The 27,233-nt window shown below is 45.9% G+C and overlaps 1 protein-coding gene across 1 annotated transcript; it reads left to right on the forward strand.

Moving 5' to 3' along the window:
• The first annotated feature begins 687 nt into the window (after positions 1-687).
• On the forward strand, positions 688-26,472 carry CDCP2 (CUB domain containing protein 2). The gene is made up of 6 exons (XM_073358268.1): positions 688-763; positions 11,303-11,650; positions 12,473-12,814; positions 14,182-14,535; positions 24,556-24,734; positions 26,155-26,472. Exons 1-6 carry the CDS (start codon positions 688-690, stop codon positions 26,470-26,472), a joined length of 1,617 nt encoding a protein of 538 aa, XP_073214369.1.
• Positions 26,473-27,233: the final 761 nt, after the last annotated feature.

Here is a 27,233-nt window from a genome sequence, read left to right on the forward strand (position 1 = left end):
ACAAAATCCTTCTGCTTATTTCACTGGCCATTTTGAATTGCAGTTACTACTAACTAACCAGTGCAAGCTTTTGGGCAGATAACTGAGCAAGCACCTTTGCATCTGAAGATCCCTGGGTCTTTGATATGCGCATCGCATGACATTGCTGGGAACAGCAGTGAAATGTGTTTTTTGTTTAAAAATATGGACTCAAATCTGTTCTCTGTTTCTCTTGCTTTTATCAACAGTTGGCTTTGTGCAGCGAGTGCCTGTGCCGCGGTATAAATCAAGTTAATTCCTAAGGTACTTTTCTGTGTTAAGGCTGAAATTCCCATTTTGGTTCACTGTCTTGCATTGTCTAAATTATTTTCATAGCCCCAGAAGGGCACGTTGTCAGCACAGACTTACTGCAGTTATATACCATAGCCGAAACATTAATATCTCTTCTAAATATAGCGTATTGACAAGGTATCTGGTATAGTGTAAATCCTAGGGACATTTGATCCAGATCATTAAAACCAAGTGAAGGGATCAAGGAATAGATCAGGTTACTAATTCAAACATGCAATGAATTATTAATTCCTCTATTAATACTACCGGCCTCCTACTTTTTATTTTTTATTTTTTTTCAGCTAGGCGGCTTTGAGCAGATCCTTGCTGTTTCACGACAGTAGATTTGTTTGCCTCGTAGCACAGCTGTGTCTGAGGATGCGGCGTATTCACTTCGGGTGTCTTGTGGCAATGACTTTCTTGTGTGTGGCAAACAGGATGCATGCTAAGAAAGGTAAGACTCTGTTCGGTTGTGCTCTACATCAAAGCACCAAGGGTTAACTTCCAGGGGCTCCATCATTTTGATGTCCAGCTGGGGTAGCTCTTATAGGACTCTGGCAGCAGGCACGCTCCTAGGTCCCCTGTTGTGTGTATGCATGAATGAACGATGCCCGTTTCATGGGCTTTTTGATAGTCTGTCTGGTTTATCAATATCTGATGTTGTTTTAGTACCTGATCCTGCCCGCCCTTATTCACATGAGCCATCCTTACACACACACAGTCTCATTGACTGCAACAGAACTAGACATGTGGGGAAGCAGTTGCAGGCCAAGCCCTTATGCATTGTTATGCGTTATTATTATTACCGTATTTACTCATTTGTAAATGGCTCTGTTTTATTTAGATTTTTAATGTATAGACAGTACAGTGTGTGCAGATGTGGCCTGGGGCAGGGCTGCTCCCTATTCTCCAGTAAGCAAGTGGTTAATCTTAGCCAAACTTCTTCCTCTTGCACATGTGCTCAGGGGATAGGCTATCAAATGACTGCTTGGAAGACAGGCAGTGAATGGCAGGGCTCCCGCTGCCCCCAGGGTCATCGGACTGAGTTGAGTGCCAGGCTGGGGGGCATTTGCAGTTGCTCTGGGTTTTTTGTTGTTGCTTATGTTAAGCTGATTAACCCTTATCCCTTGCTGGTGGCACCCTTGCCCTGTTTCCGCTGCATTGTCCCAACTATTTACACAGTAGACTGCATGGGCCAGTTCTTCAGCTGGTGTCTCTATTGAACTTAATGGACTACGTACACCAGCTGAAGGCCTGGGTCTAAAGCAGTGTGGAAGTTCTGGATTTGCTTTTTAACTATAGATATGAAATATTAAAGTCGCATCACTAAAACCTGTGCCATTAACTTACTCATCAGCACTTGGACCTTCTTTGTAGGAGGGTGGTGAAGCACTGGAATGGGTTACCTAGGGAGGTGGTGGAATCTCTATCCTTAGCGGATTTTAAGGCCCGGTTTGACAAAGTCTTGGCTGGGATGATTTAGTGGATGTTGGCCCTGCTCTGAGCAGGTGGTTGGTCTAGATGACCTCCTGAGGTCCCTTCCAACCCTGATATTCGATGATTCTATGTAGTGATGTGTCTGGCCTGCGGAAGGTCACTTTTTGCTCACCAGACACTGACACAGGATCAAATGCTTAAGAATGCTGCTTGGTTGAATTTGTGTTTCATTCTTGTAGTGTGTGAAAGACTGAAGGGTGGCACTGTGGAAGTCTCTACATCAGTCTCCAGTTACTCTTCTGAAATATTTGTTTGCTTCTCTAAGTATTTATTTTTTTAAAAACCCACCATCGCAACAAACTACTCTTCTTTTAAACTGGTTCAGAAGTAGGGAAAGTCCAGCAGAGGAAATTCCGGCTAAAATTTCACTGCCACATTAAGGATTTTGTAGAGTCAGATATTGACAGCTTGGTTTTGTCACTAAATTAACTAGAGAGACTTACACTCCCTCCCTTGGAGGAATTCAGATGTTCATTAGAAAGACACAGAGGCAAGTCACACAATTTGGACCCAGATCAGAACTTCAGCAAAGAGCTGTTTTTAGTGCAGAGTTTTAGGTCTGGCTTGTCTGTAAAATGAAGGCAATGTGGACTTGATCCTGGACTAAGAACATGCATCTCTCAGATCAGGCTATGAAATCTGTCATGTTTTCACCGATAATCAGTGGAGGTCCTGTGGCAACAGCATCTCACAGTGGAGCTAGGAAGTCAAAGGTGCACAAAACATGAGCAACCCAAAAGTTAAACTATACCCTCTTGATCCTCCCAGGGTTTGATTTCAGTTCAGAGGATGGGCAGGAGTTTGGGGCTGTCCTGGTGTCTGAGTTAGTCAGGATAGATGTGGACTCTGGGAGCTACTCTTGCAAGATGCTGATCCCTTCAGTGCCTTGGAAGCTAGTGGGAGCTGAGGGTGCTCACTTTGTAGGATCTAGCCTAAGGCTGGGGTATTTCCTTGCTGGAAGAGAAATGAGTGGACACAGGTTCGGGAATGCTGCATTGCTGCTCTGTGCACGCTGCACACAGAATTACAATGCACACATCGTCTTCGTGGTGGCCTCAGAGCGGGATGGGGCAAAAATAGTAGAAGTGCTCACGTGGGTGCAGCACCACATCCAGAATGTCGCTCCAACCAGCTCTGTATCGAGCCCCCAGGCACATGGCAGCTTCCCTGTGTGTTTTAACTCCTCCAGGAACACGTACTTAAGCTGTCAGTCAAAATTACGGCAACTCCAGCCAGCTGGGATATGTCGTTCAACCTCGCAGGGCTTGGAATTGCTAAATCTGGTGGGGCTGGGCCAGTGGGTTGTCCCCCTTTTCCCATTTATGTCTTAATTAGAATTATTATATTATATAATATTATATTATAAAATAACACTGAGACGTCCCAGCTGAGTTTGGGGCTCCATTGTGCTTGATGCTGTATGTACACATGTATGTATGTCAGAGACACTCCCTGCCCCAAAGATCTTTCAGTCTAATCAGAGGTGATATCAAGGCACAGAGAGGTGAGATGACACCTCTAAGGTCACACAGCAGGTCAGTGGCAGGGCCAGGGCTACAGCTCCGATCTCCTGACTCCCAGGCCACTAGACCACACTGTCATCTGTTCTGCAACACGAAATAAGTCCACTTGAATTCAGTGAACCTCCCTCTTAATCCAAAGGCCTCACATGGTGCTGGCTGCTCATGAGCCAGTGTCACTTACTGCGCTCACTTAAGTACCTTGAAGCACTGAGCTATTAATTCATCAGTAATTGTCTCTGAAGTAACCTTTACCCCCCCTGCAGGCTCCCCGCTTAGCTATTTATTTCAATAACATTATTAGTTTAATACCTTCCCCTCATTACTTTATCGCCTATCCCTGGTAATTACCATGTCAATTTGCTATCTGACCATCCTGCCCATGCGCAGGTGCCCAAACACACAAATGTACATTAACCGTTTGTCTTTGACTTCTCATCACAATGCACATTTATGCCGAGATCCTCCATGCTTAGCAGGTCACAGCACTGCCAAGCATAATGAAAAGCAATGTGACTGATTTGCAATAGACTTTGCCCAGACTGAGAGCATATTGACTTGTTTGGGAATCTACACATGTACCTCAGAAGGGACAAAAGGTCTTTCTTTGCTCCCAAATGTGGTATACAGAGCCGGATTTAGGGGAAAGCGACCCAGGCGACTGCCTGGGGTGCAGGGCTTGTGGGGGGGCGTTGGGCTTGGGGTGCTGTTTTTGTTGTTAGCAATAAAAGGGAAAATAAAAGGTTTGAAGTAAAATGTTTCAGGTATTCCTTATGTGGATTCATTTTTCACTAACCTTCTAGAATGTTCTGGACCTTTGTAGAATCTCATGGAACCTTCCAGACTTTCTGAGAACTACATTTTCCTTGAACCTCCTAGAATGTTGTCAGCCATGCCCTCATGGGTGTATAAGGGGTGGGGCATTGCCAATCAGTCAGTGAGATATAAGAATGAAGTGAGAGCACAGTTGCGCTATTGTGAACCTTGTTTTATTGTGTAATTGTGAAAGTACACTTGTGTTTTAAGACTTGAAGCGTGTAAGTAGCGACTAATAAAGGACATATTTAATGAGATGCCAGAAATAACTACCAAATCCCTTTCCATGCAACAATTTAAAAGAAATACTGTTACTTCTTTTGCCATGCTTAACACGTAATGTTTGATGACTTTCTAAGACTGCGGAACATAGACTTTTGCTCTCCCTAACACTATCTGTTTTCTCCTGAAGAAAATAAAAGATGTCCCTGAAGAAGCCTTCAGGAGCTCAGTATAGAAAGCAAAATGCGCAATTGCAATCTAGTTTGCAGCAAGGGACAAATTTGATGGGAAAATATCTGAAACCGAACAACAAAGGCCAGGCTTTAGGCAGTAGCAATCGTCTCAGTGCAGAAGAAATTGAGGAGTGAAGTGTAAGTGATGGAAGCCCTATTGCTAAGGAATTAGCAGATTTTCCTGAAGATAAGAAATGGAAATGTGAGGAAAGTGGTGGAGAATCGTCCAGTTTTCCTGGCGATGTAAAGAAGGGTGATGATAAAGAAGAATGTGGCTCACATGAAAAGGAGAGTGATGACAAAGAAAAATCTGTTTTACATGAAAAGAGAGAAACTATATAGAAGAATCAGCCTCACATGATGACAGAAACAGCAGTGAGAAAAATTGCACACCACAAATCGATACATCAGATCCTGCTTTATGACCAGCGATCCTAAACTCTGCTGATATTGATCATACAGTTTTGAACGAGCTGAGCAAAATCGAGGATATGACATTTCCAGTAAATAAGCAGAAGTGACACTTCTCAGAGTCACACTGTGAAAGAATGCTCAAGAATGGTGAGAAACTGAATCAGCTTTGGCTAGTTTACTCAAAATCAGCTGACAAAGTGTTCTGTTTTTGTTGCAAAATATTTTACAAGAATGCCAAATTGTTGCGTGCGCTTTCTGTGTACAATTACCGGCATAGCTTAACTGATGCTCTCAAGCAACATGAAAAGTCACGCAGCCATTTTATGGCCTACTCCAGATGGATGGAGGATGAGTCGAGGCTCAAGCTGAATAAATGCATAGATGCAGAAAAGCAGAGCATTGTTAATGTAGAAACCAAGCATTGTAGGAACGTGCTCAAGTGTCTGATCTCAATTACCCTCTTCTTGCAAAGAATAATTTGGCTTTCTGGGGCTCATTGGACAAGTTGTTCACTGAACATAACAGTAATTTCCTCAGTTTTGTTGAGCTCCTTGGGAAATACAATGATTTCATGCGTGAGCACCTACGTCAAGTAGTTTGTAAAGAAGCTATGGACCATTACTGCAGCAAAACAATTCAAAATGAATTGATTTACCTTTTGGCAAGGAAGGTGCTTGATAACATATTGTTGCAGCTCAGCAAAGCAAAGTACGACGCCGTAATAATGGACTCCACTCCCAACATTAATCACAGTGAAAAGATGTCATTTACAGTAAGATTTGTTGATGATGAGGATGGCTGTATCCAAGTAAAGGGACACTTTATCTGTTTCCGTCCTGTGGATGACTCTCCTGGAAAAGGCCAAACAGAACTGTTTATGAACATTTGGAATGAGAATAAAATTAACCTTCAGAACTGCGGCGGCCAAGGCTATGACAATGGTGTGAACATGAAGGAAGAAACAGTGGTGTTTAGGCAAGGATCCGTGAGCTGAATCCAAGAGCTTTCTTCGGGCCTTCTGGCTGCCATTCATTCAACCTGGTTGTGTGAGATGCAGCGTCATCTTCTTTAGATTCAGTATCTCTCTTCAGAGTACTGCAAAAAATATGCATCCTGTTTTCAGCATGAACTATCAGGGGGAAGATCCTCATGGACAATGTTACAAATCTGACAGTGAAGCCACTAAGTGACACTCTTAGGGAGAGCCACATTGACAGCATAAGGTCAGTGAGGTACCGAGTGACTAAGGTTTACGACGGCCTGATGGAACTGGTGCAGTCTGCATACTACAGATGTCATACAGATGGTATGATGAGATAACATGATTTTGGCAATTAATTGATCTTTAACTATTCATGGTAAATAGGCCCAATGGCCTGTGATGGAATTTAGATGGGATGGGTGTCTGGCTGGTGAATCTTGCCCACAGGCTCAGGATTCAGCTGATTGCCATATTTGGGGTCAGGAAGGAATTTTCCTCCAGGGCAGATTGGAAGAGGCCCTGGGGGTTTTTTGCCTTCCTCTGCAGCATGGGGCACAGGTCACTTGCTGAAGGATTCTCTGCACCTTGAAGTCTTTAAACCATGGTTTGAGGACTTCAATAGCTCAGACATAGGTGAGAGGTTTATTGCAGGAGTGGGTGGGTGAGATTCAGTGGCCTGCATTATGCAGGAGGTCAGACTAGATGATCATAATGGTCCCTTCTGACCTTCATATCTATGAGTCTATGAGTCTAAGTAAAGCCAAGACCATTATCTGACACAAGGCACAAAGCCTGGCATACCAGATCACTGACTTCAAATCTCTGGTCTCAGTTGTGATTTGGCACCATATCCTGTTCCAAGTAAATGTTGTAAGCAAGGCATTACAAACTCAGTCGATGGACATCATGACTGCTACTGTTTTGATGAGAAACTGCCTTGATTTCGTTGTGGCCTACAGAGACAATGGATTTGAAGATGCCATCACTGCTGCCAGAGAAATGGCGGAAAACTTAGGAGTTGAGCCTGTCTTCAAGCAAACTCGTATTCATCAGAATAAGAGACAGTTTGGTTATGAGGGCAGAGATGAGATGATGGGAAGCTCGGAAGAAAAATTCAAGAGGGAGTATTTTTGCTCTCTTGTTCACACTCCTCGAGTATCCATTGAAGAAAGGTTTGGACAAATGAAGCACCACGAAAAGCCCTAACCTTAGTAAGCTGTTGGCAGACAGAAGAACACTCTTGAACAATTGTACTGACCTTCACAGGATGCTGATACTTGGGGAATGTTCGGACGTCAATGATAAAGACCTCTATGTCAAATTAGACAACATCTGTCACATTTTGCAACACGGGAAGCACTCTCCACTCCAAGTTCTCCAATTCATTTATGATGCAGAGCTGAAGGACACTTTTCCTAATGTGTAGATAGCTTTGAGGACTCTGCTCATGCTGCTGGTCACAGTCGTGAGTCGTGAGTGCAGCTTTTCAAAGCTCAGGCTCATTAAAATGTATCTTCAATGGACGATGACCGATGAGAGACTGACATCACTTGCTATTTTGTCGCTTGAAAATGCCATTGGCCAGTCTTTGAATCTCTCTGACGCTGTGCTTCAGTTCACGAGGACAAAGGCAAGAAAAGCAACCTTTTGAACTAAAGGACAACGGTTAACAGTCTAAGGCTGTCACCTACTGTAACGCTATTTAATACTAGTCCACCCAATGTTCGTGCAAAGTTCAATTTCTTAATGTTAGTACATTTCAGTTATTCTTAAAATTAAAAAAGTTTCTGTAAGCTTAAAGGAAACAGTTTTTTTTATTTGCTTATATATGGCATGAATAAATACAGATTTACAGATCCTAGCATGCAAATTTATCATCTTATATGACAGAGATAAATCATGCATGTAAATCATGCATCAAAGTCATGAAATGGGCTACAAATGCAATAAAAAATAAGGTATTCAAAAGTTTAACAAATTAAGGGGGCATTTTGTCTAGGGCTGGCCCTGGTGGTATATGCTTAGCACAACTGCACATTCATCCACTCTCTGATTCTGGTGAGTTGTAGGTGTTTGCCAGCTACTTCACACTCCCTTTATTTTATAGTAACTACATTGCAGTATAAAAGAGCGAACAATGGACACTACACTGCTTAGACTGGGCAAAGCTGGAGGTTTTCTACACAAAATGCCGATGTCGTATATTGGGCATAAAGTGGAATGACTTAATCTGTAATGCAGATGTTTATGGTCATGCCAGTCTACAGACTACTGGGGTCATTGTTCACAGACAACGCCTTACGCTTTTTGGACATGTCGCAAGAATGCCACAAGAGGTTCCAGTGAACGCCGTTCCCCGGGTGGCTTGTAACATCCGGGATAAAATTCCACCAACCAAGGGTGGCCCAGAAGCAGACCCCCTATTAAACGGATTCGTCAAGTCTGTTATGATGTTGGACTTTTGGGCCATCAAGCCCTTGTGGCCGCACAGGAATGGACCAAATGGTGAACGATCACTATGGCCAACTGTTCAGCTGTGTGTTGAAGAAGAAGAAGACGTGGTATAAAGTTTTCATTTGAAAATCAATCGGTAAATCCATAACTCACTGGTAAATGAATCAAGCCTTTCACTCCTGTTTCTCTGAGCTTAGATTTTCATATACCAGCTTTAAATATTTCCCCCTCCCCCCCAACATATTAGCACTGGAAAGATGAAAGTTAATAGAATGCTGACAAGACTGACAGTTCTGAGTACTCACCTACTTTGACAGTGGTTTTGTTTTACAGTTCATGCTTTCAGGGGCCAGGTGTTTGTATGCTGTGACATACTCAGGATACAATCTAGACTAGTGAGTAACTGGGTCACCCCTGCCTGCTAACCTGGGGTGCCCTTTACACCGTTTTTCTGTTGTTGCCTCCACTTTCGGACTGCTCACTTTAGCATATAAATCCCTCCCTGCTATGTCTTGTGCATTGCAGCCCGCCAGCCTGAATTAAATTGCAGGGTGACCCCAGCACATTCCCACTTCCAGATTTCCCCCCAGAAATGTATGTACTGTACTGCCCAGCCCTCTCCCGGACTATACAAACTCATATAAAGTCCTGCATTTTAGTAAGATAAATGATATGCAGAAATCCTGTAATGCCAGATGGATTTGCCCAAACACTTCAATTCAAACACACGCACTTAGATAGAACAAGTGTGCTAACTAGATTTAAGTGAATACAAGTAATGAGGCATAAAAGTCAGAAATGGTTACAAGAATGGTTACAAGAAACATAAAGAGCAAACACAACTAATGCCTAACTTAATGAACTATGATAAATTCAAAGCACAGTTTTTCTCACCACACGTTCTCAACAGTCTTACTGGCTGAACTTCTTAGGCCAGGACAACTTTCTGTGTAATGGCTGCTTCCTTTGTTTCTTCTGGTGCAGTGAATTGGTGGACAGAGAGAGAGAGAGAGAGGGAGGAGGAGAAGGAGGAGGAGAAGGGGACGAGGTCCCTCGGTGTGTTTGTCCCCCTTTGTATAGTGTCAGTCTCTCCCTTGGAAAGCATTTCCAACTGAGATTCAGGAGACAAAAAGTCTGTTTGGATGAGAACTTATTGCTGTTTTTTTGTTTTTTGTTAAGATATAGATTTTTCGCCCATACCTCCTTTCCTACTAAAGAATGGCCATTTATCAGGTACTGGCCTATTGCCCTCATTTACGCCTGGCTGAGGTGTGAGCTTGCCCTTTGTCTCTGAGGGACTGGTTTGGCCATCCCCAGACCTGAAACATGTTTAGTAGAATCTTATAACTTTACACACAATGTTGCTACACATGTTTTACCAGGACAATAATGCCCAGCAAATTCTGAATTTTCAAATGACACCTCATGAGGCATACTTTGTACAAAGATTGTTACAATAGTGTGCACGGGGTGAATTCAGGGGTATATTTTCTCACAGGTGCCTTTTCCAAACAAGCTCCTCTGTGGACTTTTCCTCAATAAAATATTCTTCCACTGATTAAAAGACAACGTTTGGAAGTAAATGGATGGTCCAGTCCCCTTGTGGGGAAAATACAGGCCCCAGCTAGCTCTCCATATGCTCAATGGTAGCCAGGAACATTGTGTGGTTGCTGTTGTGTATTGGGGGTGGCAGGATACGCTACTGTGGTTCTTGATGTTTTATGACTCCTAATGTTCCAAGAAGATACTTGCTTCATACCCAGTAGCATCTCTGGTCCGCCTGAGAGGTCTGCATAGAGGAGACGGAGGGAATGGCCACCCAGCACAACATCCTTCTGAATGGGGTGCTGGAGGTGTCAGATCTGCCTTTTAGATTCAGTTAGTATTGTTGTCATCTCCCAGACAGTCAGTGAGTTCTGGAGTGCGAAGGCAGCTTTCCAAGCAGGGTATAACTGAGGCCAGTGTCTCCACTGGTTTCAGATTCACTGTGCTTTTTTTCCAGGAAGAAAAAGGTCAGAAAGGACCACATGGAACTCGTTTCCTGGAGGAAGATTTCAAACAGGCAGCATGAATTAGAATGGGAAAGCTCTCCTGTGTAGCTATGTGTATTCATCTATTGCAGGGATCAGCACCTTTGGCACGCAGCCCATCAGGGAAATGCACTGGCGGGCTAGGATGGTTTGTTTACCTGCAGCGTCCGCAGGTTCAGCCGATCACAGCTCCCACTGGTCATTCCAGGCCAATGGGAGCTGCGAGAAGGGCGGGCAGCACATCCCTCGGCCCACGCCACATCCCGCAGCCCCCATTGGCCTGGAATGGCGAACCTCAGCCAGTGGAAGCTGTGATTGGCCGAACCTGCGGAAGCTGCAGGTAAACAAACTGTCCTGGCCCACCAGTGGATTTCCGTGATGGGCTGCGTGCCAAAGTTTGCCGATCCCTGATCTATAGATATAATATAAACAACTCAATGACCTGAGAGGGGCCAGTATCTTTAGATTAGAGGGGCAAAGGATTGGGAAGTGAGTGAGCAAACTATCCCTGAATGAAAATAGATTAATAAATCACTATTAATTATTGTTTCTGTAAATGACTTTGGCACAACAGCATCACCACCACGTTGAGTTCCATCTTAAAATCCCACTTCTGGGCTCCTGCCCTCTTTTGCCCGAAGTACTTTGCAAATATACAGAAAATCACTTTGTGCACCACTGAAGTGCAGACACTTTTAAGAGCAAGCAGCTCCAAAGAGCAATTATTGTAACTGGTTTGCAAATCATCAGCTTCGGAGATTTACCAAGCAGATAAATATTCTGTGGTTTGTTTGTTTTTTTTAAGCAAAGTTTTGTTTACTCTAGGTGTCAAATGTGGCAGAGTCCTCTCCGCACCATATGGCAACTTCTCCAGCCCTAATTTCCCTGGACTCTACCCCTATGACACTGAGTGCACTTGGCTCATAGTGGTCACAGAAGGATCCTCGGCCCTGTTGACCTTTGACCACTTTGACCTGGAATATCACAACAGCTGTGACTACGACTACCTCAAAATCTACAACGGCTTCTCCGAGGATGAGGGGAATCTCCTGGGAAAGTTCTGTGGCAAGAGCTCCCCTCCACCGTTTACTTCTTCCTGGCATGTCATGTCCATCATCTTTCACTCGGATAAGCACGTGGCCAGTCAAGGCTTTTCTGCAACTTACCGGAAAGGTTGGAACAGTTTTTATGTGGTGTTTCCTCAAAAGGTTAATGCATGAAATGCCTGGGTGAAAAACGTCTAGGTTTGCTGCATAGCAGTGGACAAAGAGACTGTTACACAAGCACCTTTGAAACAAACAGTGTCCCACAAAGTAGAGTTAAAGGATTATACAGAGTGAAATAATTAGGGATGTGATGAACACCCGGCTCAGTTCTGATGCGAATCTGGTCTGTTTGAGGGTGTTTGAATAAACTCTGCTAAAAATCTCTCCTCCCCCCCCCCCCCCCCCCGCCCCCACAAATTACAGGTCTCGCATAGTGTCAGGCTTAAAGTGTAGCTCAGGTCTGAAAAGTGAGTCTGCAAAATCCTGGGGTTCCAGGCTTATTTGCTTAACTGTGTTGTTAGACCTGGGCAATGAACAGCAGGGATGCACAGGTATAACAGAGAAGGATTCAGCCCTGCAATGGGACCGTAGTGCTGAATGAGCATCATGTGATGTACCATTTTGACTAGTAAAAAACAGGACAGGAGAGTAAAAAACACTTTCCCTACAATGCCCCCTGAAGGAGGAATCTCCCAGGCCCAGTACATTAGTCCATCATCAGTCTCCAAATGGAATGAAACTTGGGTTGCTCTGCTCATTTGGTGTGAAACTTCTTTTCCTTATGGAGTTGGAGACAACATACAGCCTTCTACACCCCAAAGCTGTTTCTTTGCCTCCTTTGTTCCTCTTTCTGGGGTTGGGACATGTGTGTGGATGTTCTCCATCCCCTTTGTGGGCTATGGGACTTCCCTCTGCTTCACGTGTGTAACCTGTCTGTGTTTGTTTCCAGATGTTTGTGGGGGAGTGCTCACGGGCCTTTCCGGCGTGATAACAAGCCCCGATTACCCCGAGAATTACCCTAATAATGCTGAATGCCGCTGGATCATCCGGGCAGTGCCCAACTCCGTCATCAAGCTGGTTTTTGCTGACTTTCAGATAGAAAACAACGAAGGATGCAATTTTGATTATGTGGCCGTCTATGATGGGCCCACTATGGGGAACATGCATCTCAGCCACTACTGTGGGAATATGAAACCCCCTGATATCGTCTCTTCCACGCATGAGCTCCTGTTGGTGTTCAAGTCAGACTTCAACATAGGAGGTAGAGGCTTCAAGGCTTATTTTTTCTCAGGTACGGAGGCAACTGCTTGTCCAGCGTAAGTTACCGGATATATGGAAGCCCTCTGGGCCCTCTCCTTCTCAACCACTGTCCCAGGGTGTTGCTCTCACAAAGGAGGTATAGATTTACTGTTCCTCCACCAATGGCAAGATCTTTTGGGTGCAGACTGGCAAGTGAAATGGTTTGATGTCATGCTTGTGAATTTTAAGCCTTAGTATCTGAGGGGCTCCCAGAGGGTGGAAGAGGCCCTTCAAGCGTCTGGGTCGTATTCATTTAAATAAAAAGTACATTTAAGAGCGTTCTGACTTTAACTCTAGAGAGACAGAATCGTTCACTGGGCAGGTGACTGAACTAGGACTCAGGAGGAAAGAGTTTTATCCCCACCTCTGTCCCAGCTCGCCGGGTGATCTTGAGCAAGTCATTCCTATCTAGGTCCTTCTGCGGCCCCAATTACTATAGCATTGAAGCCTCCCCAAAATGTTTATGGGGCACCTTTGTAGAGAAATGGTATCAGCCTCATTTTACACATGGGGAACTGAGACACAAAGAGATCAGGGGACTTACCCAGAGTCACGCAGGAAGCCTGTACCAGAGCTGGGAAGTGAACCTACAATTCCTGTGTCCTAGGTCGGGGTCAAGACCACCCACCCTCAGTTAGGGCCATAGCCTGCTTCCTTGAAGTCAATGGCAAAGCTCCCAGTGACCTCGGCAAGGTAGCACTGTCAGGAATCGGGGCCTGCAACAGCAGAGCCAATCTCCAGGCAACCTAACGAGCACAGCTGGCCTGTAGCAGGCTGACAAATAGGCCACACAGCATGATTGGTGGGAAGAGTCAGCAGACTGGCTCTGAAGGCCAGCTGCAGCAGCCGTGCAGTGGCTGCGCAAAGCGTTTGCCCATGGCTATGACAGTCCTTGTGTCTGCCTAGTCCCAGCCTTGCCTCACTCCAGTTAACCCAGGCCTGACCCTGACTCCTGCTCTGAGCTGTAACCATGACCCCTGTCTATGGCCTGGTCATGTGACATGTTAAGCTTTTAACTTCTGTTTCCCTGTCTGTAGACTTCCCTTTTCCCTTTTCCCTTCTTCGCCAAAGCACACTAATGTCCTCAGTTGAAAAGCCCTGCATGGGTGCGCGTTGTTTTCACTATTCTTGAACTCCTTTGCGTTGTGTGGAGTCTGGCCACAATTGTGCAGCTAATGACCCCCCTAACTCTTTGAACGTTTGGGGCAGATTATACAGTATGTAGCTGTGAAACCTTTATGTGGAAAAGATAATTGTTGAGATATATTTTAGCAATAAAATCAAGGGAACCCCCCAGCAGCTGCTCCCTCCACCAGAGGTTTTGGTTTGGTTGGTAATGCCTTTTCTTTTTCTAACCAGGCGAATGCCAGGAAGTATACACAGCCATCAAAGGAAATTTCTCCAGTCCTCAGTATCCCAACTTTTACCCCAACAATATCAAATGTCATTGGACCATCCAGCTTCCCCCAGGATACCGAATCAAAGTCTTCTTCCTGGACTTGGCTCTGGAGGGGCGGAACAGTCTAACAGATGGCTGTGATTACGACCATCTGGCAGTGTTTGATGGAGGCACTGAGAAAGCTTTCCTCCTGGGGAAGTGGTGTGGGAGAGAGATGCTGTCTCCCATAACATCCACTCGAAACAAACTGCTGTTGGTCCTCCACACAGACAGGAACACGGCCAACAGGGGGTTCTCGGTAGCATATATTGGAGGTAAGGCATGACTCAGTGCATTGATCCGGTTCTCCCTCGCTCCCTGCTGATAGTTGTAGGGCAAGGCTTCAGAGAATTATAAATATGGGGACAGTCAGTAAAAATTGTTCCAAAAGTACATGCACAAAAATTTGAGCAAATTTGTGCACCAAACTTTTGCATGCATGCTGTTACTATAATTGCACATGCAAATTGGGCAAGTGTGCAAAAGGCTAGCCAGTGGGGAGTTATAACTGGCTCTTTGCATGTGCGATTACCCAGCTGTACCTCTGCAACCACCGTAATTGCACATATCAGTAGGGTGACCAGATGTCCCAATTTTATAGGGACAGTCCCGATTTTTGGGTCTTTTTCTTATATAGGCTCCTATTACCCGCCACCCCCGTCCCGATTTTTCACATTTGCTGTCCAGTCACCCTACATATCAGTTGGACACTCCGTTGTTCAAATGCCTAGTCATAAAAAAGTGCATGACATATTTTTGTATCAGCATTTCACACATGCAATCAGATCTGCAAAGACACTTTTAAAAAGAAGTAGTCCCTGGGTTATATACTAACCCAGCCACCTAGATCTGGGATGGAAGGGTTCTGAGACACTGAACAAATAAAACACTAGGCCATGTTTATGCCTGGTGACTCAGCCTGTGGAGTGACACCAGGCAGGAGTTTGGCTGATAGGGTCGTGCATAGGAGACTGGCCAAACCATGACTGGGGAACTGAGTACCTGTGTTCCCAAACCTTGTCTTGCTAAGATAGCTACAAACTTACATAAGCTATTGTTCGAATACTTAACACAATGGCATCTGGGCATCCTCCAGTAAACTCCTGCCCTTCATTCATAACAACCACCCTTCCACTGATTGGCAAGAACTTAAAAGCCTGATTTAACAGGCAAGCCTTATAACATGGCCAAACTTGGCTCCAGTCACCTATGAAAAGGAGCAAGATCCTCAAGTTAGGAGGAGAGAGGAGAGGAGAGAAAAGGCAAACACGATCCTAGGCTGTATGAGGCTAGGCACTTCCAGAAAAGAGAAAAATGTTTAATGCCCCTGTACAAGCCACTGGTAAGACCTAAATTTGGAACATTGTGCACAATTCTGGTCACCCGGTTCTAGAGGAATGGATTCAAACTGGAACAGGTGCAGAGATTTGCTACTAGGATGATCAGGAGAAGGGAGGGCCTATCTTATGAGAGAAGACTGGAAGAGCATGGCTTGTTTAGTCTAGCAACAAGAAGGCTGAGAGGGAATATGATTGCTCTCTGAGTCTGAATACATTTGGCAGGCAAATACCAGGGAGGGTGAAAAGCTATTTAAGTTAAAAGGACAATGTTTGCACAAGACCAATGGGTATAAACTGGCCATGAACAAACTCAGGCTGGAAACTAGACGAAGGTTTCTCACCATCCGAGGGGTGAGGTTCTGGAGCAGCTTCCCAATAGGAGTTGTGGGGGCAAACAATTAGTTTTAATAAATAGCTGGACAAATTTAAGAGTGCAATTGTATGATGGGGTTGCTTGGGATGTGTGTGTGGGGCGGGGGCGGCCCTGGGGCTCACTTCTGGTCTATGTCTATGTTCCTGAAAGCTCATGCTTCAGAGTTTCAGCTGGCCACCAGGAGGGGGCAGGAAGGGATTTTGTGCACGCCCCCTCCTCCATGTATTCTGGGAGGTTGTGTGGTGATGATGGTGGTTTGTTTTTGTGTTTATATCGCCTTCCTCTGAAGCATCAGGGTTGGCCACAGTGGGAAAAGGGACGTTGAGTGGGATGCGTCGGACCAGGGCTCTGAGGTGGCTCCGAGCATTCTCATTCTCAGGTGCTGGGCTGGCTGGTTCTTGCTCACGTGCTCAGGCTGTAGCTGATGGCCACACTCCACATATTTTGCCTTCCCTGCAGTGTGTGGATCACTTGCCAGGATTATTTGGGTATCTTTCACTCAATCATTTCCCTGCCACTGCAGGGGCCTTGGGCACTGGTGCACTTTGGTCCCCTCCTATTCTCTGCCTGTGGCACATACTAGTCTAGTCTCCTGTGGGCTGTAATACGTGGGTCTCATTTTGGTTGTTGGGTTTAGTGTGTGAGTGTTGCTGGCCAGTGATATATAGGAGATCAGACTAGATGATCTGGTTGCTCCTTCTGGTCTTAGACTCTGAGACTCCCCTGAGGGGCCGATTATCCCACATCTACCTTCTATGGGGTTTCTTATGCACCTGCCTCAGAAGCATCTGGTGCTGGATGCTGTTGCAAACAGGTTACTGGACTAGATGAGCCATGAGTCTGATCCAGACTGGCAATCCCGATGTCCCACAGAATATGTTCTTGCCTGTCCTGGAAAGCTCATGCCTCAACCTGCCAGCAAGAGAAGTTTTCTGGCCTCTGTCATGTGGGAGAGCAGATGAGATGATCATATGGCCTTAAAATCTGTGAACCTGAAGTGTCCTAGTGGGGACCTATTTAAACTCTCTCTCCTGTTCTTTGATTATTATTTATATCCCCCATGTCTCCCACATCTGGGGACTAATCTCCTGCCCTCAAGACAGGATGGAGGTTTGGCTGGAATTGGCAGAGGCCCTTACTCCTTACCTTCAATGGCTGAAATTAGCACAAGCAGTGAGCCCACTTTTGGGGGGAGGGGGTCCATAGCAGACTGGCAAGAGGCTCAGCAAGAGACTCACTCTCACAAGGAATATTCCCTTGGAAATAAAAGTGTCCTGTGGACTCTGTTTTCAGTGAGAGCTTCCTGGGCGTTCTATCTGTAAAGCCACATAAGTATCCTGGGGTTTGTGAGGTACCAGCAAGGGCTGTGTCTTTGGAAACGACCCAAGCCACACTCTGTCAGCCTGGAGGTTCCAGGATATGGAGATAGTTGGCAGGAGGAGCTGCCCAGATGCTTTCTTGCTGTGTAATGCTCCTCATATAGTTGTCAACCTTTGTGCCTCCTCAAAAGGGGGTGAATTGATGGCATTCATTGTATTTCAAGATAATTGTGTTGGAGCTGACCTGTGTGTCAGGGATGATTCATGACCTATTTCTGCTCAAGATGATCCTCTCTGAGTATTCAGAAGGCTTTTAGCTAAGGAGCTGCTTGTGAGTGTTTGCGGATGGGACTAGCATAGCCTCTACTGTGCTTTCTTTTTTCCTCCCCTTACAGTCACAGTGCAGGGTAACCTCTTGGGTTGGGTAATAGAATGAGAAGGGGGATTATAGCTGAGCTCGGTAGCATTGCTGTAGTTTAAGGTGGAATCAGTGTGGTGATTACAAACCTCATGTACTTAACGTTTTATAACTCAGCCATCAAAGTTCAAACTTGATGTATGAGATTCTGAAACCCTGGCGAAACATCGGAATGTCTTATGCACAGAGACACAATCACCCCAAATTATACTGGTGGTGTGCTCTGGGTGCAGGATTCTTCTGGGTTCTGCAGTATAAAAGACAGTAGCTAGTTGGTTTCAGCCACAGTGACTCCAGAAAGTCTTCCGTTTTGCCTAATTTTATGTTTGGCAAGGGATTAATCTGCTTCATGCCATTGGCATTTTCAGAAAACTCAGTGGAGCAAAGGGGAGGGAGGAAGGTCTGCTGATGAAAGGATAGGACTGAGGAATTGGAAGGAGGTAGCTCTAGTCTTTGCTCTGCCACCAACTTCCTGTGTGAGCTGAGGTAACTCACTTAACCACCCAGTGCCTCAGTTTCCCTATCTGTAAACCAGTGATAATGTCTCCCTTCCCTACAGGGGTGTTATGATGCTTAATTCATTAGTATTTGTGAAGTGGTTTGAAATCATTGGATGTACTAGAGAAGTGCAAAGTGTTCTATATTAATTTTTGACTAGTGTCTGCTCCTGGCATAAGGAGTCTGTAACTTACCAATGGATTTTTAATTCGGACATATTTTCCATTAGACGCTAGTGATAATTATATGAAGAGGCCAAGTTAGGCCCAATGCCTCTAACTAAGAAGCGGCAGTACATATGGTCAGCAACAGATCCTTTTAGCAGCCCATAAACATATAGGTTTATGATTTCAAATAGATCACACCAAGTCTGTTTAATAAGTACGTTTTAAAAATGAGTATGTTAACCCTCACCATGCTGCTGTGAGGGAGGTTCATAAGCATTCTCTATTTTGTAAATGGGGAAATTGAGGGGGAGAAGCTAAGCGACTTGCCCAAGTCTGCTGGAAGGACCAGTGTCACTGTGGAGTTCACACAGGGGCTGCTGACTCTCAGCTCTGTGCTCAGAGCACTAGGTTGAGCTGCCTCTCACACGAGCTTGAGAAAGTGCACTAAATACTACAGTCAAAGGTTCCCTTTTAAGTCACACTAAAGTTTTCATTCTGACCAGCAAACCTAGGCCATTCAAAGTGCAGATGGTACTCCAGGACATAGTATGGTCTGTGCCCATGTGTATAATTCCCATTGGTGTCAATCATGCACGCCTGTTAAGGGCATGACATGGCCCTTATTTAGCTGTGTCTACACTACGAACCTTACAGCGGCACAGCTGTACCGCTGCAGCTGCGCCGCTGTAAATTCTCCTGTCTAGCTGCTCTAGGCCAGTGGGAGACAGCTCTCCTGCCGGTATAATCAAAGCACCCCCAACAAGCCGCAGTAGCTATGTCAGCGAGAGAGTGCCTCCCGCCAGCACAGCGCTTTCCACACCGGCGTTTTTGTTGGTGAAACTTTTGTCGGTTGGGCTGTTGTTTTTTTTCATACCCTGAGCAACAAGTTGCACCGACAAAAGTGCTAGTGTAGACGTAGCCTCACAGAGCCGAGATATTGCTGAGGTCTTTCTGCCTTCAGATCCATCCTGGGTCACTCTGATTTTGTCATAATTCACATGATGAGTGAGCTGCTGCATTTAGCCTTCTGGGCCCAGATCCACATTAACGTTTAGGCTCTTAACGTCCAGTGATTTCAGTGGACGGTAGGAGCCTAACTGCCTATGTCGATCTGGTTCCTAATGTCTGTTCTGAATCTGAGGCCTAGCCTACGCTACAGAGTTAGGCTGACGCAAGGCGCTTATGTCGATCTAACTATAGAAGCAACTACACTAAAATTTCACTCCTGCCGACGTAACTGCCCGTTACACTGAAGGCTTGTACACATTACCACTTACGTTTGTACAACTTACATCGCTCAAGTAGGGTTGCCAATTTTGGTAAGATGTATTCCTGGAGATTTCATCACATGACATAATCTTTAATTAAAGATTACTCTTTAATTCCTGGAGATTCCAGACCAATCCTGGAGGGTTGGCAACCCTAGATGTGAATAAGCCATCCCCCCTGAGTGACATAAGTGACACCGACCTCAGCGCCGGTGTGGACAGTGCTATGTTGGCAGGAGAGCTTCTCCCACCGACGTAGCTGCTGCTTCTCGCGGAGGTGGTTTTATTATGCCGACGGGAGAACTCTCTCCCGTCATCTTAGAACGTCTTCACCAGACAGTTTACAGTGGCACGGCTGCAGCACTGTAGCATTTCTAGTGTAGTCAAGCCCTCACTTAACTCCACCTCCATGAGAGGCATCGAGTCAACGTCGATGTAGTTAGGTTGGTGCAGTGCCCATGTACACACTGTGTCGTTTGCATCGATTGAGACTGGCTGTCAGAAGCCATCCCGCAGTGCCCCACACTGACCGTACAATCGAGACAAGCGCTCCTGGTGAGGAAGCACATCGCCAACAGGAGAAGCAAAGTGTAGCCGTGTACAAGCGACGTCATTATTGGGAAGGCTGTCTACCGACATCAAGGAGGATGCCTTAATTGTGTAGCGTGGCCATGCCATGATTCTGCTTCCCGCCTCATAATCACTGTGGTTTATTCTTTGATTTCCAGTAGCATCGAGAAGCTGTCACGGAGAGCAGGGCTGCATTGTGCTAGGCACTGTATATACACATAGTGAGCGACAGAGTGTAAGCTTTTCAGGGCGGGAACTAAGTAGACAAGACAGACAAAGGTGGAGGAGAAGATGGAGGAAACCGGTGCAGAGGTCAAGTGCCTCCCCCAAGGTGATACAGCAAGTCAGTGGCAGAGCAGGGAGCCAAGTCTCCTGAATCCTGCTAGACCCCGTTGCATAAATCCATATGATGAATGTTAAATTTTGAAAGGAAAAAGTAGAATGTAAAACCACTATTTTCCTCAGCAAATTATCTCTGCATGTTACTTTCCTACACCTGCCAGTGATCTGTGTACACACATCCGCTTGCAGTTAACAGTCTGTGTGGTACAAACCTACCTTAAACAGCCACTGCATAGGAGCATGACCATTTTCATGATGGAACCTGGGATTGCTTCGTACTGCACAGAATGAGCCTCTTGTGTGAAGTTTCCCTTGCAGTGACTCTTTCTTTGGAGTAGAGATTCAAATGGCAGAGTGTTCTGCTCTGGTTCCAGAGAGGAAGGGTGGCCTGGTGGGTAAGGTACTAGATGGGGCTGTTGGCGAAGAGGGTTCAATTCCTCCCTCTGTTGTGGGTGCCCTGTGCAATCTGGCGTCCCTTGCTTATTTGTATTACAAGGGGCAGGAGCTGCCTCTTACCGTGTGTATGTACAGCAGTTAGTAGAGCTGGGGCCCAGTCAGATTTGGGATCTCTTGGCACTAATGGACAATGCATAACAAACACCGTAGAGGCTTGAAACTGCTCTCATTCGTCTGGTCTGCACTAGCAGGGTTAGATCCCATGGTGGCAAGTACACTAGAAATGCCACGAATGGCACTCCCTCAGTGGCAGTGGAACAGTAGGAGAATGTAAAGAAAAGGCCCCAGTGGAAGTCCTGACACTAAACTGGGAGGAGAGGTAGATACGCTGGAGGGTAGGGATAGGCTACAGAGGGACCTAGACAAATTAGAGGATTGGGTCAAAAGAAATCTGATGAGGTTCAACAAGGACAAGTGCAGAGTCCTGCACTTAGGACAGAAGAACCCCATGCACCGCTACAGACTAGGGACCGAATGCTAGGCAGCAGTTCTGCAGAAAAGGACCTAGGGGTTACAGTGGACGAGAAGCTGGATATGAGTCAACAGTGTTGCCAAGAAAGCCAATGGCATTTTGGGATGTATAAGTAGGGGCATTGCCAGGAGATCGAGGGACGTGATCGTTCCCCTTTATTTGACATTGGTGAGGCCTCATCTGGAGTACTGTGTCCAGTTTTGGCCCCCACACTACAAGAAGGATGTGGAAAAATTGGAAAACGTCCAGCGGAGGGCAACAAAAATGATTAGGGGACTGGAACACATGACTTATGAGGAGAGGCTGAGGGAACTGGGATTGTTTAGTCTGTGGAAGAGAAAAATGAGGGGGGATTTGATAGCTGCTTTCAGCTACCTGAAAGGGGGTTCCAAAGAGGATGGATCTAGACTGTTCTCAGTGGTAGCAGATGACAGAACAAGGAGTAATGGTCTCAAGTTGCAGTGGGGGAGGTTTAGGTTGGATATTAGGAAAAATTTTTCATTAGGAGGGTGGTGAAACACTGGAATGCGTTACCTAGGGAGGTGGTGGAATCTCCTTCCTTAGAAGTTTTTAAGGTCAGGCTTGACAAAGCCCTGGCTGGGATGATTTAGTTGGGGATTGGTCCTGCTTTGAGCAGGGGGTTGGACTAGATGACCTCCTGAGGTCCCTTCCAACCCTGATATTCTATGATTCTATGATTCATGGTGTGCTCAGTGCGGTAATGGGCAAAGTATATAAAATGACATACAGAGAGAGGGCTGTATCAGGCTCTTGTAATTAGCGTAAATATTTTTCTGTCTAGGTGGACCCATGAAAGGATGTTAGTTGGGCTGTCCATGTGATTTATGGTCATTTTAAAGGAAGCCTTCAACCCAAGAGCGAGGATCCATTTTCTCCTCCCCTTGATTTAATGCACTCTATTTATTTGGTAAATCTTCTAATGGTTCTATAATGTACTAAGTGTAGTAAAGTGACACAATTTTTTCCCTATTGATTTTGTTGCATCTTATTAGTTTCATAAGAGTCTGATTCTAACAGAGTTCATTAGAATAATTCAATAATTCATATTGTTAGTGTTTGGGCTCGGTGGGAGGTACCTTTAAATATAATGGGCTTTTTTGTTCTTATTTCCCTTTCCCCTTGGTGTCTATGCTTTTTTCTCCATGCAGAAAGGCCAGCTGCTATATAGGCAGACACAGATGCAACACTTTCTGTAGAACTGTAGATGCAGGGCCTGATTCTCCATTGCCCTGCTCCTCAGGTAGGCAGTTACACTAGTGCAAAGTAAAGTGGGGTCAATGACTGCCCAAGGTGCATGGCCGTGAAGAACCAGCACGAACCTAGCATTTTACATCATCAGAGTTCAGCGTCACCTTGATTCGTCTTTTCAACACACCTGCCAGGTAGGTATTGTTACCCCATTTCCTAGAGCGGGGGACACGGAGGAGTAGAGCCCGGGGACACCGATGTACTCAAGGCCGTTCCAATATTAGGATGCGGAAGATCCGAGCTCCCAGTCCTGTGCTTCATGCTGTTCAGCCACGTGGTGCTTCATACCCGTGCCTGACTCACTGAGGGATTCCAGTCCTGAGAAGCTGCTGCCTTGCTGGTGCTGGGTGTAACGTTTCCCACAGCTGCAAGATAGACCAGCAGGGTCGATAACAGAAACCGTGAGACTCCCATGTTTTGAGAACTAGCTCCACGTACCACATGCACAGACTGTCTACGCTACAGCAGTTACGGCCCGGCAGCTGTGCCACGGCAGTGTAGACGCTTCCTATGCTGATGGAAGGGGGTTTTCCATCAATGCAGTTGATCCATCTCTCCAAGAGGTGGTAGCTATGTCGATGGAATAATTCTTCTGGCGACCTACCTGTGTCTACAGCCGGGGTTTAGGTTGATCTAACTATGTCGCACGGGGCATGAAATTTTGCATGATGTAGCGCGGTGGCCCTATGTTTTAGGTGTAGACCAGGCCTGAGGTGGATCCACACTGGGACCAGAGTATTTCACAGAGAGCGGGGAGGAAGGCAGACCAGTCAAACTGTTACATAGACATGCCTGAGGAGAGGGTTCCCTCACCAGTGCAGAAAACAGAGTGCTCAGCTGGTGACAAGAAGACAATCCTACACTGCTCTAGGCCTGGGGCAGGAGTTACACATCGTTAAAGGGCACATTAGACACTACCATGGCCCTGCATTGGGGTGGCACTGAGCCGCATTGCCCCATGGGGACCACAGGAAGGCAGAATGCTGTGCACATGCTCTCAGCCCTCTTTGTGGGATGCAGCCTTTAGCTGACCAGTTTGATTGGCATCCTTCCCACCCCACTGCTCCCCCAGGGCGGGGGCTGGCAGAACCAGACCCAAAGTATTAACCATGTGGTGTGCGGACACAATTGGTAAAGCCAAGCATGCCAATAATGGGTTACAAACTGGTCTGAAACGTGCGGCTTCAGCAGGATCTTGGATAACTAGATCCCAGGATGGTCAAGTCTTTTTAGATTGTCAGAAGTGCTCTGAATCACATCCCGAAGCAAAGGGATCCAATACACATCCTGTGGTGTTCCCAATGGATGCTGATGCAGAATCTTGCTAACCCCAAGTGTTCACAAATCATGAGTCAGGCCCCCAGAAAATCTGAGATTGGGTTTAAAATTCATTAGACTTTTAAAAATGATAAATGTAGGGTTCTTTTTCTTTGTCTTCTCCTTTCTGAGCCTTTAGGTTACACTCAGATCATGCACTTTCAAGCTCTTCTCCACTACCGTAAGGACTAGAAACTTTACTGCGTTTTTTTTTTCAAATGAAAGCTGAAATTCTCACATAATCACCTGACTCCAGCAGCTGGGGCTTTAAGAAAAACATTATATATCAGAAGACTCACAATAAAACTGCAAGCATTGTCAACATTGGTCACTTGCTTGTGGATGCCACTAGTAGTCTTCTTTGTATGACATGATGACAATAGCTACAGTGCTAGTCTCAGCTATGGGAACTGCCTTGTACTGTAAAATCCCCACTTGGCGCAGTCTTGTGAATTTTAGACAAGCTTCTTTCTTCCCCCCCAACAGTTGTTCCCGTGAACGTCAGCTGCACGCGAACAGATTTCCAGATCCAGATTCCTGTGCAGTCTCTTGCCCAGCTGGAGAGAAATAAGATTTATTTAGGGACCCCAGCCTGTCCTGCCCAAGTGGTTGGCCTGAACTTTAAAATACACACCAGGTTCGACACCTGTGGTACTGAGTCCCAGGTAAGTGATTAGTACAATAAGGAGTGAATCCTATTTACCTAAAACAAATACAGTAAGATGATAAAAAATCTGCATCCAATGATGCACATGCATGCATGCATAGTAAGAGACAGTCCGTCTCCTGAAGAGCTTACAATCCAAATATACAAGATTAACGGTATGTCTACACTGCAGAGGGGAAAAAAATCCCACAGCACCAAGTTTCAGAGCCAGGATCAGCTAATTCAGGCTCAAAGGGCCGGGTTATGGGGCTAAAAATAGCAGTGAAGAATTTGGACTTGGGCTGGAGCAACTTGCAGGGTTTCAGAGCCCCAGCACCAGCCTGAGCTTGAACATCTACACTGCAATTTTATAGCCCCACAGCCTGAGCCTGGGCTTGTTGTGGGTCTTTTATCACAGTGTAGACGTACCGAAAGGGTCTGCGAGAAAGGGATTATTAGCCCCATCTGTATAATGGGGATAACGAAGCACAGAGAGATGAAGTGACTTGCTCGAGGTCAGAATTTTGTACAGTTGAATTAGGCTATGTTCTGTTGGGTCACTGTAAGCTGCTCCCCACGTGAACACAGGCCTGAAGCAGAGGGCACTGTGTACCCAGCTTTTAGTTACTCAGATAAAACTATGCACATGCTTTTGGCAGCTCTGATTAAATTTCCCCCTGCCTGGCATGAGCAAGCCCCACCATTGCTGCATCCAAAGCACTCTGTGCACTGGACACAGCTCTGGTCTCTCACACTCTGGCCCCTGGTAAACTAGCCCCAGTTCATAAAAGGGGAAACTGAGGCACAGAAAGGCCCACCTCTTTAGAGATGGTCACTGATTCTGGGTGAATTACTTTGGATATCCAACATGAGGCTCCTTGGGTCTTATTCAGAGATGCTGAGGTCCTGTCGCTCCCCTTGAATTCAGCTGGAGTTTGGGATTCTCAGGACCTAGGTGCTGGACAAAAAACTGAGGAACACAAAAATCAGTGGCCATTTTTGGAAAAACTTGGCCCAAGTCACTTCCCTAGGCCCACACAGCAAGTCAGTGCCAGAGCCAGGAACAGAATCTACAAGTCCCAACTCCCAGACCTTTATGGTGAGCGTTGGCCTGACATGGTTGAGTGGCTGAGCACTTGCAACTCTCATTAACGTCCCTGTGAAATAAGGCTCCCTATTTCTAGGGAATTTGATCAACCTGGTTTCTGCCCCATGGCCTACCCTCATACACTGTCTTATTCTTAATGCGCGTTCTCAGTGCAAGTTTTCAGGCTGCTGGCAATGAAATGCCATGAATACCCTGTAACTCTCCTTTCCCTGGGAGGAGCCTAACTCCAGCCATGCCCTGAAACTTGTTACTCTGGAGGCTTAGTTTTTATTAATTTGAAAGGCTGACAAGTAAAAACAAACCCTTGTCCTTTAAAACCTTTGTCTTCTAGAAAAGAAACCACACGTCTGTGATTGTCAGTATCCTGTATATCGACTTCTCGGCTGGGAACCAGGAGGACATTCATGAGTATGAAGTGCAGTGCGAGCCTAAGAGGAAAGAAGCCTCAGTAAACCTTATCTCGAGCTCTGACCCCTACCAGCTGAACCAGTTCGCGGAGAACCTGGTGGAGTCCCACGGGCAGGATTCAGAAGCAGTGGAGGCCGATGAGAGCAAGAGCCAGGACACCAGTGACATTGTCTTCATTAGCATCTGTATTCTTGCCGGTATCCTCATGGTGATTGCTGTGGTTGGACTCGTGCTGCTATAGGATGCTGCCTTTGGCCCAATTCCTCCTTGCCTGCCTTCTCTCCCCGTCACAGACACACATGCACAGCCAGTGTCCTTTCAGCCTAGATCCTGGGCTTAGAGTTTCAATGCAGCTGCTAAAATGGAAGCTCAGCTTCCATGTCCTGAAACAGAGGTTGGGTTGAACCTCCATCTGCTTTCTGCTCTCTGGAGAAATCGGTGCACTAGGGAAACAGCTCCTCTTCTCAGCTGTACTTTTTTTCTTTCAATCTGTCAATTGGGTTTAGGAATCTGAATCTTGGGTTTCATGACTCTTCCTACAGCTGCTTCCAGTGGTGGGGCTACCGTAAGGGCTGTAATATTTTTTGCCTCTGGCTAGAAATATCACTATAAATAAATTTTGGCTGAATTTTAAAATACAATACACTGGGTAGATATAAAGCCCGTCCCTATCGGTCTATACACACACGCACATAGCCAAGGTGGGGGAGGTAATATCTTTTACTGGACTAACTTCTGTTGGGGTGAGAGAGAAACTTTCGAGCCACACAGAGCTCTTCTTCAGGTCTACACTGCGTGTGCGCACGCCCCCCCCCCCCCATTGTAACAGCCATAGGATACATTGCATTTATCATACCTCTGTGACCAACTCAGCTGCTCTCCCTTCTTTCCATGTCTCCCAGGACTTATTCTCACATTCCAACCCTTTGAGCAGCTTCATCCACTTGACAAACGAGAGAGAGAGAGAGATTTTCTTCTTTCCCCCAAATGTGGACTTTTCCT

The sequence above is a fragment of the Lepidochelys kempii genome, chromosome 8 (genome assembly GCF_965140285.1).
Source record: "Lepidochelys kempii isolate rLepKem1 chromosome 8, rLepKem1.hap1, whole genome shotgun sequence".
Classification (NCBI taxonomy): Eukaryota; Metazoa; Chordata; order Testudines; family Cheloniidae; genus Lepidochelys; species Lepidochelys kempii.